This window comes from Garra rufa, chromosome 20, assembly GCF_049309525.1.
Source record: "Garra rufa chromosome 20, GarRuf1.0, whole genome shotgun sequence".
In the NCBI taxonomy this organism is placed as follows: domain Eukaryota; kingdom Metazoa; phylum Chordata; class Actinopteri; order Cypriniformes; family Cyprinidae; genus Garra; species Garra rufa.
The window spans coordinates 1,493,885-1,509,614 of NC_133380.1; the positions used below are offsets into that span (position 1 = coordinate 1,493,885).

General features: G+C 28.5%; 1 protein-coding gene across 2 annotated transcripts in view; it reads left to right on the plus strand.

Moving 5' to 3' along the window:
• Positions 1 to 15,730, plus strand: part of trappc10 (trafficking protein particle complex subunit 10) — a 33,078-nt gene that overhangs the window by 6,611 nt on the left and 10,737 nt on the right. For both annotated transcript variants that reach the window (XM_073825964.1, XM_073825965.1), the window contains exons 4-15: positions 2,062 to 2,258; positions 3,661 to 3,856; positions 3,999 to 4,110; positions 5,303 to 5,550; positions 7,607 to 7,753; positions 7,830 to 7,944; positions 9,765 to 9,841; positions 9,922 to 10,013; positions 10,116 to 10,256; positions 11,850 to 11,974; positions 12,836 to 13,338; positions 14,797 to 14,938. In XM_073825964.1, the coding sequence (XP_073682065.1) occupies positions 2,062 to 2,258; positions 3,661 to 3,856; positions 3,999 to 4,110; positions 5,303 to 5,550; positions 7,607 to 7,753; positions 7,830 to 7,944; positions 9,765 to 9,841; positions 9,922 to 10,013; positions 10,116 to 10,256; positions 11,850 to 11,974; positions 12,836 to 13,338; positions 14,797 to 14,938 (2,095 nt within the window). The remainder of the gene's footprint in view (positions 1 to 2,061; positions 2,259 to 3,660; positions 3,857 to 3,998; positions 4,111 to 5,302; positions 5,551 to 7,606; positions 7,754 to 7,829; positions 7,945 to 9,764; positions 9,842 to 9,921; positions 10,014 to 10,115; positions 10,257 to 11,849; positions 11,975 to 12,835; positions 13,339 to 14,796; positions 14,939 to 15,730) is intronic.

The window sequence follows — 15,730 nt, forward strand, 5'->3', positions numbered from 1 at the left end:
GGTTTAGAGTCTAAATAATAGTTTAATAATTCTAAAACAATTTTCCAACAAGTTTTGTAAGATTATTGAAATAAAATAAGCAAGTTTTTCTTTATTATATTTTAGTACAATTTGTATTTGAGGGACAAAATAAATGAATGAGTGAAATAAAAGATAATAAAAAATTATTTTAAAAATAAATATGAAAAATAAAATATAAATTTTCTATTGTTAATAAATCAAAATAATTATTTAATAATTAACTGTTTTCCAACAAGTTTCGTGAAAGATTATTGAAATAAAATACATCTTTAATTTTTACTTTCTTATATTTTAATAAAATTTGTATTTTGGAAAAAAAAATGAATAAATGAAATAAAAAAAAAAAACACAAATGAAATAAAATATAAATATATAATGTAATAATATAATATAATATAATATAATATATAATACTGTGTGCATTTGTTTTGCAATATGTGTACAGTATTTTTCCACTAGGTTTTCGAGTGTTAATAAATCTAAATCTAATAAATCAAAAAAATTAATTTAATAATTAAAAATAAAAAATATAACTAACTAAAATAAAATAAACAATCTTTAATTTCTATTAAAAAAATCTTTAATAAAATTTGTATTTGGAAAAAACAAAAAAAATTAGTATTATTAAATTAATAAATCAATACAGCCGCGATTACATTAGCAGAAAGATTCTTAAAATTAAAATAAATATTTTTTTGTGTATTTGAATAGATTTGATATTCTTTATATTTTATAATATATATATATATATATATATATATATATATATATATATTTATATATATATTTATATATATATTTTTTTTTTTTTTTAATGAATGAAAGTAAAATTATAAAATATAACACACAGCCTATATAGGCACGGTTACATCAGCAGAAAGATTCTTAAAATTAAAATAAATATATATATTTTTTTGTATTTGAATAGTTTTAATATTTTTTATATCTAATAAAAAAAAAAAAATATATATATATATATATAATTATTTTTTATTTTTATTTTTATTTTTTTAAATGAATGAAAGTAAAATTATAAAATATAATATACAGCCACGGTTACATCAGCAGAAAGATTTTTATTTAATTAAATTTTTAAAATTAAAATAAATATGTATTTTTTGTTTTAATATATTAAATTTTTTTAATTGTGTTTTAATATAATAAATAACTGCTCTTTTAAATAAACATTAATACAAGTTTAAAAAATAAATATAAAAAAATTAAATATATAAAATTTTATAAAATATAAAAAATATAAAATCTATTCAAATACAAAAAAAATATTTATTTTAATTTTAAGAATCTTTCTGCTGATGTAATCGTGGCTGTATTGACTTATTAATTTAATAATATTGTTATTTATTTTTTCCAAATACAAATTTTATTAAAATATAATAAAGTAAAAAATAAAGATTGTTTATTTTATTTTAATTATATATTTTATTTTAATTATTAAAATATAACATACAGCCGCAGTTACATCAGCAGAAAGATTTTTTTTTAAAATTAAAATAAATATGTATTTTTTTGTTAATATATTTATTTTTTTTAATTGTGTTTTAATATAATAAATAACTACTCTTTTAAATAAACATGAATACAAGTAAAAAAAAAAATTGTTAGGATAAGAAAGACAATATTTGGCCGAGATACATCTATTTGAAAATCTGGAATCTGAGGGTGCAAAAAAATCTAAATACTGAGAAAATCACCTTTAAAGTTGTCCAAATTAAGTTCTTAACAATGCATATTACTAATCAAAAATTACATTTTGATATGTTTATAGTAGGAATTTTACAAAAAATCTTCATGGAACATGATCTTTACTTAATGTCCTAATGATTTTTGGCATAAAAGAAAAATCAATAATTTTGACCCATGCAATGTATTTTTGGCTATTGCTACAAATATACCCCAGCGACTTAAGACTGGTTTTGTGCTCCAGGGTCACATATATGTATATATATATATATATATATATTCAATTTTTTATTTTTTTCATATATTTTTGAATAAATGTAAGAGATGTGTGTGTATTAGGACACAGAGGTGTACAAGGCGTCGGTGAAGGAGGACATGCAGCGCTGGCAGGCCGTCCTGCGTCTCCACGGTTCGGTGGATTGGCTGATCGTTGTGGTGGAGAGCGACAACAAGAAGAAGAACAAGACCAACATCCTGCCGCGCACCTCCATCGTGGACAAGATCCGCAACGACTTCTGCAACAAGCAGAGCGACAGGTGAGCGACGGAACCCGAGCCCCGCAACGCTCAAATAGCTCCTGATCCCAGCATGCTCTTCTCTTCTCTTCTCTTCAGCTGTTCATGCGTTTACTGCTGATCATGATTACTTCACACTCCGTGTCTGATGAACGCCGTCTGCGGCTCAATGAACCAACGGCACATGCAGCAGTCAGTCACTTCTCAGTCTCATTCTGGGCTGATGTTTACTGTCTGCGGCACATTATCAACATTTAATCAGTCGTTATCAGTGTTTAGAGATTATCTTGTTGGCTGATAAACTGCTGCTGAGGTATTCTGGGTATTTTTTTACTGTCAAAATTCAGAAGGCTGAGAAAGTTTTATTAAAGATTAGAAAAATAAATATAATATTGTACATTTTATACTTTATATTTTGTGTTTTAAATTATTTAAATATGAATGCAATCATACAAATAAAATAAATATGAATAATTTTTTTTAATTAAATTAAATAAAAAGGTTCATAATAAATATAACTGCCCACACAGCTTGAAATAAAATAAATAGACATTTAAAAAAAAAAAAATTTTTAGTCTTTATTACATTGTATTTAAAAAATAAATATATTTTTAAAAATGTATTATTTCTTTTATACTTTATAATTTTTTTTTATAATGTTAGCATTTAAAAGTGAATAGAAAATTATTATATAATTTAAAATATGTAATTCAGTAATTAAAATAGAGCAAATCTTTCAAAATATAATTTAAAACAAATCACATCGAGTGAGTGAAATTAAAAATAAAAGATAAAGCAGTTACTTTGAAAAATAGATTAAAAAATAAAAAACAATTAATAAAAATATAATTAATTAGGTAAATATAATGAAAAAAATATATAATGAAAATATAAAAAATGTAATATAAGTAAAATGATAAAATGTACTTAAATGTGAATAAACGTATAAATATATATAGCTTATATTAAATACCTTGTATTTTTTTATTATGTTACGGGATTTTTACATTTCCATCAGGATTTAATTAATTTGTCCATAGGATTTTAATTTTAATGCTTATTTTATTTTTTTATTTATTATGATTTCTTGATGAGCTAATCATATACTCTGCTATAATCTAAATGTTCTTTGTTAAAAAATAAAATATAATAAAGCAATTACTTTTAAAAATAAATGTTAAAATTAAAAACAATTATTAAAAATATAATAAATTAGATAAAACATTTAATATGTTTATCTAAAAAATATAACGACATTAAATCACATTGAGACATTGATCTGAATGAACACATGCACATCTTTTTTCCCATTATTTCAGGATAAAGCCACAGTCAGTGAAAGCATGTAAAGTGCATCTGTAACCTAAATGAAATCTGGTAATGTCTGCAGGAAGTGATTGCGTTGGTATTGTGTGTCCGTCAGGTGCGTGGCTCTGTCTGACCCGCTGAAGGAGTCGTCACGATCGCAGGAGTCCTGGAGCTCGTTCCTCACCAAGCTGCGCACGCTGCTGCTCATGTCCTTCACCAGGAATCTGGGCCGCTTCGAGGACGACATGAGGACGCTGCGAGAGAAACGCACCGAACCCGGCTGGAGCTTCTGCGACTACTTCATGGTGCAGGTGTGTGATTGGCTGAGAGAGCTGTCAATCACAGCGTTCACCTATCGTATCTGATCATCTGTGTGTGTGATTGGCTGAGGGAGCTGTCAATCACAGAGTCACCTATCGTATCTGATCATCTGTGTGAATGTGTGTTGATCAGGAGGAGCTGGCGTTTGTGTTCGAGATGCTGCAGCAGTTTGAAGACGCTCTGGTCCAGTATGATGAACTAGACGCTCTTTTCACTCAGTATGTGCTCAACTTTGGCGCTGGAGGTAAAACGCCGTCTGTGCATTACACAGTGTCATTTAATATTTCAAACTAACTTACTTTGTTTATATTTATATTTTAGAGGCAATATGAAAAACCTACTTTAATCTGAGAATATTGAGTATGGTTTTTATAGTGGTTGTGCTTCAGGATTTACATGTATTATGCTTACTTATGATATTGTTGATCAGTAAAATAAAATAAATATTGTGGTTTTTTTTTAGTATTTATGTTTTTTATTGTATTTTATAAAATACATTTATTAAAAAATTATATATAAGTAAAATTATAAAATATACTCTATTTAAATAAACATGAATAAAGGTAAAAAAAAATAATGATTTAAGGTATATGTGTATATATACACATTTTATATTTATTTTATTTTTAGATTTTAATGATTTTTCTATAAGCTAATTATATACTCTGCTATAATCTAAATTATCTTTATATTTGACCTATTTATCAATTTATTTTGAGCGTTTTACTTAAATCTATTTGACATTTTTATGAATTATTTAATTTTGAGTGTTTTTATATGCAGTTTATTTTAACTTCACATTTAATTAAGTTTTAGTAAACATTAATTTTAATTAATTTGTTTTATTTTAGACTTGCGATTTAATTTTTAGTAAGAATTTTATTTGTAAGTGTTTTGAAGTTATCTATTTCAATTGTACATTTTTACGATATGATATAATTTTTAAAAAGTTTTATTTTGATTGTTTTCATTTTAAAATAATTGAATACAAGAAATGCATATTTATGGTTATTTAGTAAGCATTTTATTTAGATTATCTATATCATGATTAAATTGGACTGATAAACTATAATATTGTTGGTTAGTACAGAAAAATTATTAAAAATAAATTGAACAATATCTTTTTAACTTTTGTGTTCTTTATTATATTTTTATAAAATATTTATATTTATTAAAAAATATTTATTTTAAATGTCAGTACATTTATTTTCAAATAATAAAATAAATATATTAAAAATATTGCACTTTTGTTCAATATTTTGCTCACTGTAACTAAAAAATGGAATGAAATAAAAATATTGTTTTTGGTTTTTAAATCTATGGAATAACAAACTCATGACTCACTAAAGGGGTTTGTGTGAATCATGGACAGTTTTAGATAGATGACGTGTCTGAGCAGGTTTCACTCAGGTCCTGTGTGTTCTGCTGGTGTCCAGACGGCGCTAACTGGCTGGGCTCGTTCTGTCAGCCGGTGCGGAGCTGGAACGGACTGCTGCTGCGGCGGCCCATCGACATGGAGAAGCGGGATCTGATCCAGAAAGGAGAGGCCAGTCTGCTGGATCTGCGCAGCTATCTGTTCTCTCGTCAGTGTACGCTGCTCATCTTCCTGCAGAGACCCTGGGAGGTGACGACCCGCGCCCTCGAGCTGCTGCACAACTGCGTTCAAGAGCTGCGGCTGCTCGAGGTACTGCGTCTGCGTCTGCATCTGCGTCTGCATCTGCGTGTTTTACTCCAGTGTTACCGCCGTTATAATCCCATTAACTGGCCTTCTGCTTTTCTTATAGAAAAACCATTGAAGTCAATCTGCAAAATGTTAATTATTTGACCAAAATAAGAGGGATCATACAAACTGTTATTGCTTATACTGACTTGAAAAAGCTATTTCACATATTAGATGTTTACATATTGTCCACGAGAGAAAATAATAGTTGAATTTATAAATATTTACATCCCTTTGATTCTTAACACTGTGTTGTTCTCTGAATGACCCACAGCTGTGTTTTTGTTTAGTGATAGTTGTTCATGAGTCTCTTGTTTGTCCTCAACACTTAAACTGTCTGCTGTTCTTCAGAAAAATCCTTCAGGTCCTGCAAATTCTTTTTTTTTTTTTTAATTTCCCTAAAAAAATCTCATTAATTGAAATGTATACAATTCAATCATTTTAATTATGAAATCAGTTTTAATTTTTCTTAAAATCTTTTTTTTTTTTTTTACTTTTCTGGATGATATTTTATTGGTTAAATCTAATTTTAATAATAAAAAGAAGCAAAAATCAAGTCTAATTAATTGAAATGTATACAATTCAATCATTTTAATTATGAAATCAGTTTTAATTTTTCTTAAATTCATTTTTTTTTTTTTTTTGACTTTTCTGGATGATATTTTATTGGTTAAATCTAATTTTAATAATAAAAAAGAAGCAAAAATCACGTCTAATTAATTGAAATGTATACAATTTAATAATTTAATTTTAACTTAAAAAAATGTAGGGCCCTTTGAAATTAGGGTAACACTTTACAATAAGGTTCATTAGTTAAACATTAGTTAATGTACTAACTAACATGAGCAATACATTTGTTACTGTATTTACTAATCTTCATTACGTTAGTTAACGGAAATACAGTTGTTCATTGTTCGTTCATGTTAGCTCACGCTGCATTAACTAATGGTAACAAGATTTTAACAATGTATTAGTAAATGTTGAAATTAACATTAACAAAGATTAATAAATGCTGTAGAAGTGCAGTTCATTATTAGTTCATGTTAACTAATGTGGTTAACTAAAGTGTTACCGAAATTAGTTTTAATTGTTCTTTTAATTGCCCCCCCCCCCCCCCCCCCCCAAAAAAAGCAAAAAGCATGTCTAATTAATTAAAATTATTATTTAATAATTTAAGTTTAACTTTCAAAAATTAGGGCCCTTTGAAATTAGTTTTACTTTTTTCTTAAATTCCATTTTTTTTCTTCCCCCTTTTTGACTTTTCTGGATTACATTTGATTGGTTAAATTAAATTTTAGTCATTAAAAAGCATCTCTAATTAAAAATCTACAAATCAGTTTTATTTTGTCCAAAATGCTTTTTTTTTTTTTTTCTTAAATAAAATATGTCTAATTAACTGAAATTTATATTTATTTTTAACAATTTATTACGTTTAACAAAAAAATGTAGGGCCCTATAAAATTAGTTTTGACTTTTCTTGGTTCCATTTTATTGGCTAAATCAAAATTTAGTAATTTAAAAAGCATTTCTATTTAAAATTCTGAAACAAATATACATTTCAGTGTGAAAAGATGGATCTCGAAATCACACAGTCATTGTTGGAAAAATGGTTTCAAATACACAAAAATGCTAAAAAAACCAAAGAATGGATTTTTCTGAAGAACAGCAGACAGCATTCATTCATTCATTCAACTGTTGAGGACAAACAAGAGACTCATGAACAACTATCACTAAACAAAAACACAGCAGTGGATCATTCAGGAAACAACACAGTGTTAAGAACTAAGGGGATGTAAACTTTTGAACAGGGTCATTTTTATAAATTCTTAACTATTATTTTTTATCTTTTATGTGATATATCTTATTCAGGTCAGTAGTACATAAATGATAACATGCATTTTGTATGATCCCTCTTATTGTGGTCAAATAAGTAACGTTTATCAGATTCTACCAGAGGGATGTAAATGTTTGTCGTCCGCTGTAAGTGAATAAGAGGTGTGCTGATGTGTGTGTGCTGCAGGTGTCTGTGGTGAGCGGTGCTCTGGACTGCTGGGTGTTTCTCAGTTGTCTGGAGGTCCTGCATCGGATCGAGGGCTGCTGCGACCGAACACAGCTGGAGGCCAACTCCTCTCACACTGTGGGCCTGTGGACCTACGCCACTGAGAAGGTACAGCTCAAACACACGGATAACACACTTGACTTCGTCTGACGCTGTACTAATATTTCTGTGTGCTTGTTGTCAGCTGAAGTGTCTGGGTGATCTGTGTGGTCTGGTGTCTGAGAACGGCCCCAATTCTGAAGACCTGAACAAAACCGTCGACCTGCTGGCTGGTCTAGGAGCAGAGAGACCCGAAACGGGTGATTAGGATTACATTACACATCACTTTACATTCTCCTTATTGTGTGAGGTGACCAATATGTCTTTCTTTCTTTGGTCATGGAGAAATAGTTTTTTGAGCAAAGCATTTCAGGATTTTTCTCCATAGATAAGATTGAACTTCCAAAATGCAGTTTAAATGCAGCTTCAAAGGACTCTAAACGATCCCAGCCGAGGAAGAAGGGTCTTATCTAGCAAAACGATTGGTTATTTCATTTCTTTGCAACTAATGAAAGAAAGACATCTTGGATGACTAGGGAGTGAGTAAATCATCTGTACATTTTTGTTTTGCAAGTGAACTAATCCTGTAACAACCAAAAATGTTTTTGAAAAGCCTTTTCTGCGCATCAAGGCTGCATTTATTTGATCAAAAATACATTAAAAATTGTATTAATATTATTATAATTTAAAACAGCTGTTTTCTATGTGAATATGTGATAAAATGTAATTTATTCCTGTGATGCGCAGCTGAATTTTCAGAATCATTACTCCAGTTTTCAGTGTCACATGATCCTTCGTTGATCATTCTAATGTTCATATTTTTGTGAAAACTATGACAATATGTTTGAATTTTATGGGTTTTGTTCATCAGGATTTAATTTGATTGTTAATATGTGATATAGTTGCTAATTTTTTTTTCACTGCCCACACAGCCGCAAATACATCAGCAGGAAGATTATTAAAATTAAATAAAATAATATATATATATATATATATAGCTTATACTAATCGATTTTTATTTAAAAAATAGAGTTACAAATATTTTGTACATATGTGACCCTGGACCACAAAACCAGTCTTAAGTCGCTGGGGTATATTTGTAGCAATAGCCAAAAATACATAGTATGGGTCAAAATTATTGATTTTTCTTTTATGCCAAAAATCATTAGGAAATTAAGTAAAGATCATGTTCCATGAAGATTTTTTGTAAAATTACTACTGTAAAGGTATCAAAATGTAATTTTTGATTAGTAATATGCATTGTTAAGAACCTAATTTGGACAACTTTAAAGGTGATTTTCTCAGGATTTTGATTTTTTTGCACCCTCAGATTCCAGATTTTCAAATAGTTGTATCTCGGCCAAATATTGTCCTATCCTAACAAACCATACATCAATAGAAAGCTTATTTACTGAGCTTTCATATTCTATATACATCTCAGTTTTGTAAAATTTAACCTTATGACTGGTTTTGTGGTCCAGGGTCACATATAACTAAAATGATCAAAATATGTTTACAGGACTTTTGGATTTTATGGATGTTAATATTTATGTTAATAATTATGTTAAATTATAATATTGTTAGTACAGAAATATTATGAAAAGAAAATGAACCATACACTTATTGTATTTATATAAAATATTTAGATTTATTAATTATATATTGTTTTATTTTTTTTAAATAAAAAATAAAAAAATTTTAATGATTAAAATAGTTTTTTTTATTGTAACTAAAATGATACAAATCTAATCATTCTTATGCAAATTTCTTGCAAATTAGCATATTAGAATGATTTCTGAAGGATCATGTGATCTGAAGACTGCAGTAATGATGCTAAAAATTCAGCTTTGATCACAGAAATAAATTACAGTTAAACAGATATTCACATAGAAAGCAGCTGTTTTAAATCTTAATATTATTTCAGAATTTTTACAGCATTTTTGATCAAATAATATGCAGCCTCGGTGAACAGAAGAGACTTCTTTCAAAACCATTAAAAATGAGCTACTCCAAGCATTTGACTGGTTGTGTATATTTATGAGCAGCGGTGTGTAATGTGTTTGTAATGTCTGTCTCTCAGTGAACAGTCCTCAGAGTCCGTATAAGAAGCTGAAGGAGGCCTTGTCGTCTGTGGAGGCCTTTGAGAAACACTATCTGGTGAGGGTTAAGTCTCCGTGTGTTATTTTAGTCTGTGATTAGTGGGTTTATTTTTGCTCATGGTTTGTGTGTGTGATCAGGAGCTGTCTCACGCCGCTATGGAGATGTATCAGGCCATCGGACGGCTGCGTTCGGCTCGACTGGTCGGGAAGAGTCTGGCTGAGTTCCACATGTGAGCGCCATTTCCAAATCACATGAGGAGCAGAATATGAGTAGAAGACTGTATTCACATTTGTGTGTGTGTGTGTGTGTCTGTGTGTGTGTGTGTGTGCAGGAGGAAGGGTGACCCTCAGAGCGCTGAGAACTTCCTGCTGGATTCTCTGAAGTCGTACGTGTCTGAGAGCTGGAGTTTGCCGCTCACACACACTCGCAAACAGATCGCAGAGTGTCAGAAACAGCTGCAGAAGATGGACGAGTATCCTTCACTCAGCACTGATCATCATCACACACAACCTCCAGTATATTAGAGAGATTAGCAAACTAAAATACATGTGTGACCATTCTTAAATGGCACGGGTGTATTTGTAGCAATACCCAAAAATACAATGTATGAGTCAAAATTATTATTTTTCTTTTATGCCAAAAATTGTTAGGATATTAAGATATTTAGTAAATTTCCTGCCGTAAATATATCAGAACTTAATTTTGGATTAGTAATATGCATTGCTAAGAACTTCATTTGCACAACTTCAAAGGTGATTTTCTCTATATTTTGATTTGTTGCACCTTCATATTCTAGATTTCCTAATAGTTGTATCTCAGCCGAATACTGTCCTATTCTAACAAACCATACATCAATGGAAAGCTTATTTATTTAGAAGAGATATAAATCTTAATTTCCAATTCAAATAAAAAAATGTACACTTATTTTACTAGTTTTTTATATTTGTAATACTTTATTATTACTTTACTTTATTAAAAATATTGAGAATATAAATTATTAAATAAAATCTAAAAAACTAGAATGACATAAATAATTTTTAAAAAATATGAATGCGATTATAAAATAAAAAAATATGAAATTATACATAAACACTGCCACTCAAAAGTAATTTATGCATTTATTTGATCAAAAATACAGAAAAAAAATGTATATTGTGAAATATTATTTCAGTTTAAAAAAACAGTTTACTATGTGAGTATATTATAAAATATAATTTATTTCTTTGATGCGCAGCTGAATTTTCAGCATCATTACTCTAGTATTCAGTGTCACATGATCCTTCAGAAATCATGCTAATATACTGATTTATTATTAATGTTGAAAACAATTGTGCTGCTTAATATTATTTTGGATCCTGTGATACTTTTTCAGGGTTCTTTGATTAATAAAAGGTTAAAAAAATATTTATTTCAAAAATACATCATTTCTAGCAATACACTACTGTTTGAAAGTTTGGGGTCAGGACATTTTTATTCTTTTTATTTTTTAAAGAAATTATTACTTTTATTCAGCAAGGATGTGTTAAATTAATAAAAAGTGATGGCATAGATTTACATTGGTAGAAAAGATTTCTATTTTGAATAAATACTGTTCGTTTTCACTTGTTTTTCATCAAAGAATCCTAAAAAAAGTATCACAGGTTCCAAAAAAATATTAAGCAGCACAACTGTTTCCAGCATTGATAATAAATCAGTATATTAGCATGATTTCTGAAGGATCATGTGACACTGAAGACTGCAGTAATGATGCTGAAAATACAGCTTTGATCACTGGAATAAACTACATTTTAAAGTATATTAAAATAAAAAACTGTTATTTTGAATTGCAATAATATTTCATAATTTTACTATTTTTTCTGTATTTCAGATCAAATAAATAGAATTTTGATAATCATAAGAAACTTTTTTAAAAAACATTAAAAATCTTACTGATCCCAAACTTTTGAGTGACAGTGTAATATATATAATTTTTTTTTTGTAATAAATATTTGTCATCAGCTGTGACCCGTGGGCTCCTATGGTTTGTGAGTTTTCTGTTTGGTGTTTTCTTTGACTATATCTGTAGATATCTGCAGACCAGTGCTCTGCTCGCCAGCGACTCCAACCTGAGCGATGAAGAGAGGAAGCACTTCTGCCAGGAGATCCTCACCTTTGCCAGCCAGACCCCAGAGGGCAAAGGTCAACAGAAAGGTCAGCTTTGTGTTCTGAGTGTGTTTACCGCAGCGGCCACAGATAACCCTGACAAGCAAACAAAAACACTATAATTTTGTTTAAGTATACATAAACAAAAAATATTAGAAATAAAAGTTAAAAAATGTTATATAATAAAATTTTGTATTATTAATTTTTTTATTAAAAAACAAATAAACAAAATATTATTTAAAGTAAAAATGTAAAAATAATTTTTTATTATTTTATTATGTTAAATTATATATTGTATTATTATATTATTTATTTTTATTGTATTTAAATAAATATACATAAACTAAAATATTAATATATATATTATTTAAAGTAAAATTAATATGATTTTTTTATTCTTTTTTTATTTTTATTTTATTACACATGTATATATAAATTAAAATATTATATTAAAGTAAAATGTAAAACAATTTTTAAATATATGTATAATCTATTTTATTTATTTATATATATATATATATATATATACAACTAAAATATTATTTAAAGTAAAATTTAAAAAATATAATACAATGTTTTAATGTATTTTTTTTATGTTTAACTTAAATATGTAAAGTAAAATTTAAAAAGTGTATATATATTTTTTTTTCAGCAGAAAGGTATAAAAAATTATAAAAATCAGAAAGGTCTTTGTGTTCTGAGTGAATTAACCACAGCTGTCATCTGAACCATCTGGTTTTGTCTTTGTCTTTACTCACAGACAAAAGAAAAAAAATTATAAAAATACAAAAAATGAAGAATAACTAATGAAATATTGGCAGGCTGCATGATAGGTTTGTGTTCTCACATGTTCCCTTTAATGAATGATTTAATTAAGTGTGTATTATTGTTGTGTTTGCGTTGACTCAGACGGGCGTGTGGCTCTGAGCATGAGTTCGTTCACTCAGCTGCAGGAGCTGCGTTTCCGGCCGGCGTCGGCGCTGGTTCACGTGGGGGCCGTCCTGCAGCTGGAGCTGCGCGTGTGCAGTCTGATGCTGGTTCCGGTGCGGGTGGAGCAGCTGGCCGCCGCCGTACATTTCGCGCAGGAGCAGCCGGGCTCCACGGCCCACAGACGAGCCGCTCAGAACCCGGACGGCACCGTCACCTTCCCCGCCGCCAGTCCGGCGTCCGCTTCTCCGGCGCTGGAGCTCTGCGAGATCCAGGAACACAGTCCGTCCGACAACGCGCTCAACTCCGCCGGCGTGGCCTGCAAGAACGTGCACCTGCTGATGCGGCGACACGACAGCGCCACCTCTCTGGACACGCCCAACGCCGCACCCAACGCCCTCAACGTGGAGGACGGAGCGCACCTGCTGAAGGCCACCGACGTCACTCTGGAACCGGGAGACAACAGCATCGTCTTCACCGCACCCGTGAGAAACACTTACATTTCAACTCATTATTGAAGGGCTCATAGAGAAATAATAAATATGTAAAAATTATAATACGTATAAAAATAGAATCTACGTAATATTTTTTATATATTAAATAATAACAATAAAAATGAAACACTTAAAACTAAAATAAAATGTTTACTAAAAATTAAATAAGTCATAAAAATATAAAATAAGAACTAAAAAATGCTTAAAATAAAATGCTTACTAAAAATTAAATCTCAGAAGTGTAAAATAAAAGCAAATTACTTAATAATAAAAACAATCAAAATAAAAGTTTATTAAAAATTAATGAAATCATAAATGTGAAGTGAAAATAATTGTAAAATGAAACTAAATTTATTTTAGAAAAATGTAAAATAAAAAAAACATTTAAAATAAAAATGCTCAATTAAAACAAACAATTCATAAAAATGTAAAATAATAAAAATGTAAAATAAAAAAACTGGTCAAAATAAATCTAATAATTCATTAAAATGTAACAAATAACATTTCAAATAAAAACGCTCAAAATAAAAAAAAATCATAAAAATGTAAAATAAAAAAACATTTAAAATAAGAGCTCAAAATAAAACTAAAATAATACAAAATGTATATTGAAAAATGTCAAATAAAAATGCTCAAAGCTCAAATAATCCATAAAAAAAAACATTTATAATAAAAAATGTAAAATAAAAAACATTTAAAATAAAAATGGTCAAAATAAAACTAAATAATTTATAAAAATGTAAAATAAATAACAACGGTCAAAATAAAACTAAATTCATAAAAATGTAAAATAAAACATTTACAATAAAAACGGTCAAAATAAAACTAAAATAATTAATACAAATGTAAAATAGAAAACAAACTATCTACTAAAATTAATAAAATCATAAAAAAGTAACATTAAAATGAATCATTTTAAAATGAAAGCTAAATTCATCATGTAAAGTAATAAAACATTTTAAAAATTAAAATGCTCGAAATAAAACAAATCAATTTAGAAAGTTTTTAAAATAAAATGTTTACTAAAATTAATACAATCATAAAAAATATAACATTAAAATAAATCATTTTAAAATGAAAAGATTCAAAATAGAATGCTTACAAAAAAATTAAATTAAAGTAAAATTGAGATTATTTAAATATACTTATTAAAACACGATTAAATAAAATAAAATAAATTTGTAAAATACTCAAATATATTAAATATATATATATATATATATATATATATTTTTAGATGACCTGCATGTCATTTGACTATTAACCACATCAAAGGACCATGAGAGTCTGAAATGATACAAATATTAACATGTCAAAGGAGACTATTTTAGGGCTTCATCTGACAAAAAAGGTTTAGGAATCTCTAGATTACAGGATAAAAATGTGAAAAGCAACCATGTGATTCCAAAGATGTATTTTTGTGAACTGCTGTCTGTGTGGTTTGCTCAGAGTCAGAAGCCAGGCGTGTATACTCTGCGTCAGCTGTGTGCGACGGTGGGCCGCGTTCAGCTGGTTCTGCCTCATCTCTACCCTGTGGTTCAGTATGAGGTTTACTCTCAGGAGCCTCAGCTCAGCATCCAGCCGCTCACAGGTCAGTCTCTCAGATCTGTGTGTGTGTGTGTGTATATAAATTTTTCAGATTAATTTCAGCCATAAATCTATATTATTTATATATTGCCATAAAAAAGTAAAGAAATTAAAAAAAAAAAAACCTTGTCTAAATAAATGTAGAAATGGCACAATTTTTTTTTATCTATATAATTGTATTTTTATAGCAAAAAAAAAAACAAAATTACCAATAATAAAAATGAAAAGGAAACAAATATTTATAATAATAAAAAAACTTGTCTAAATAATGTCAAAAAAGTAAAGAAAAAAGTATTTATAATAACAAATAAAAAAACTTAAAATAAAGGCAAAAAAATTAAATATAAATGTATAATTATAATAAAATTATAATAAATTATTAAAAAAAACTTCTAAATAAAGGCAAAACAGCAAAAAAAAAAAAAAAGTATAATAAAAAATAATAGATAATAGTAATAATATTAGAAATATATGTATAACAATAAAAATCTAATAGACTTTTGGTTGTGTCTGTATCTGTGTTTCAGGTTTCTGTTGACTGTCCCTGGTCCATTTACTCCACACTGGTTTCTCTGACCTTCCACGTGCCCTTTAAAGTCAAACACTCGCTGCTGTCTGCAGGACGCAGGTACTGAGCCCTCATGACCCCACATGACCCTACATGACCCCTCGTGACCCCTCACACCATTACAGTGATCCTGTAGTGACAGGTGGTTTGATGTGTTTCATCCTGACAGGAAGTTCATCCAGGTTTGTCTTCAGAATGTATCAGACACTAACTTTCGTCTGACCAATC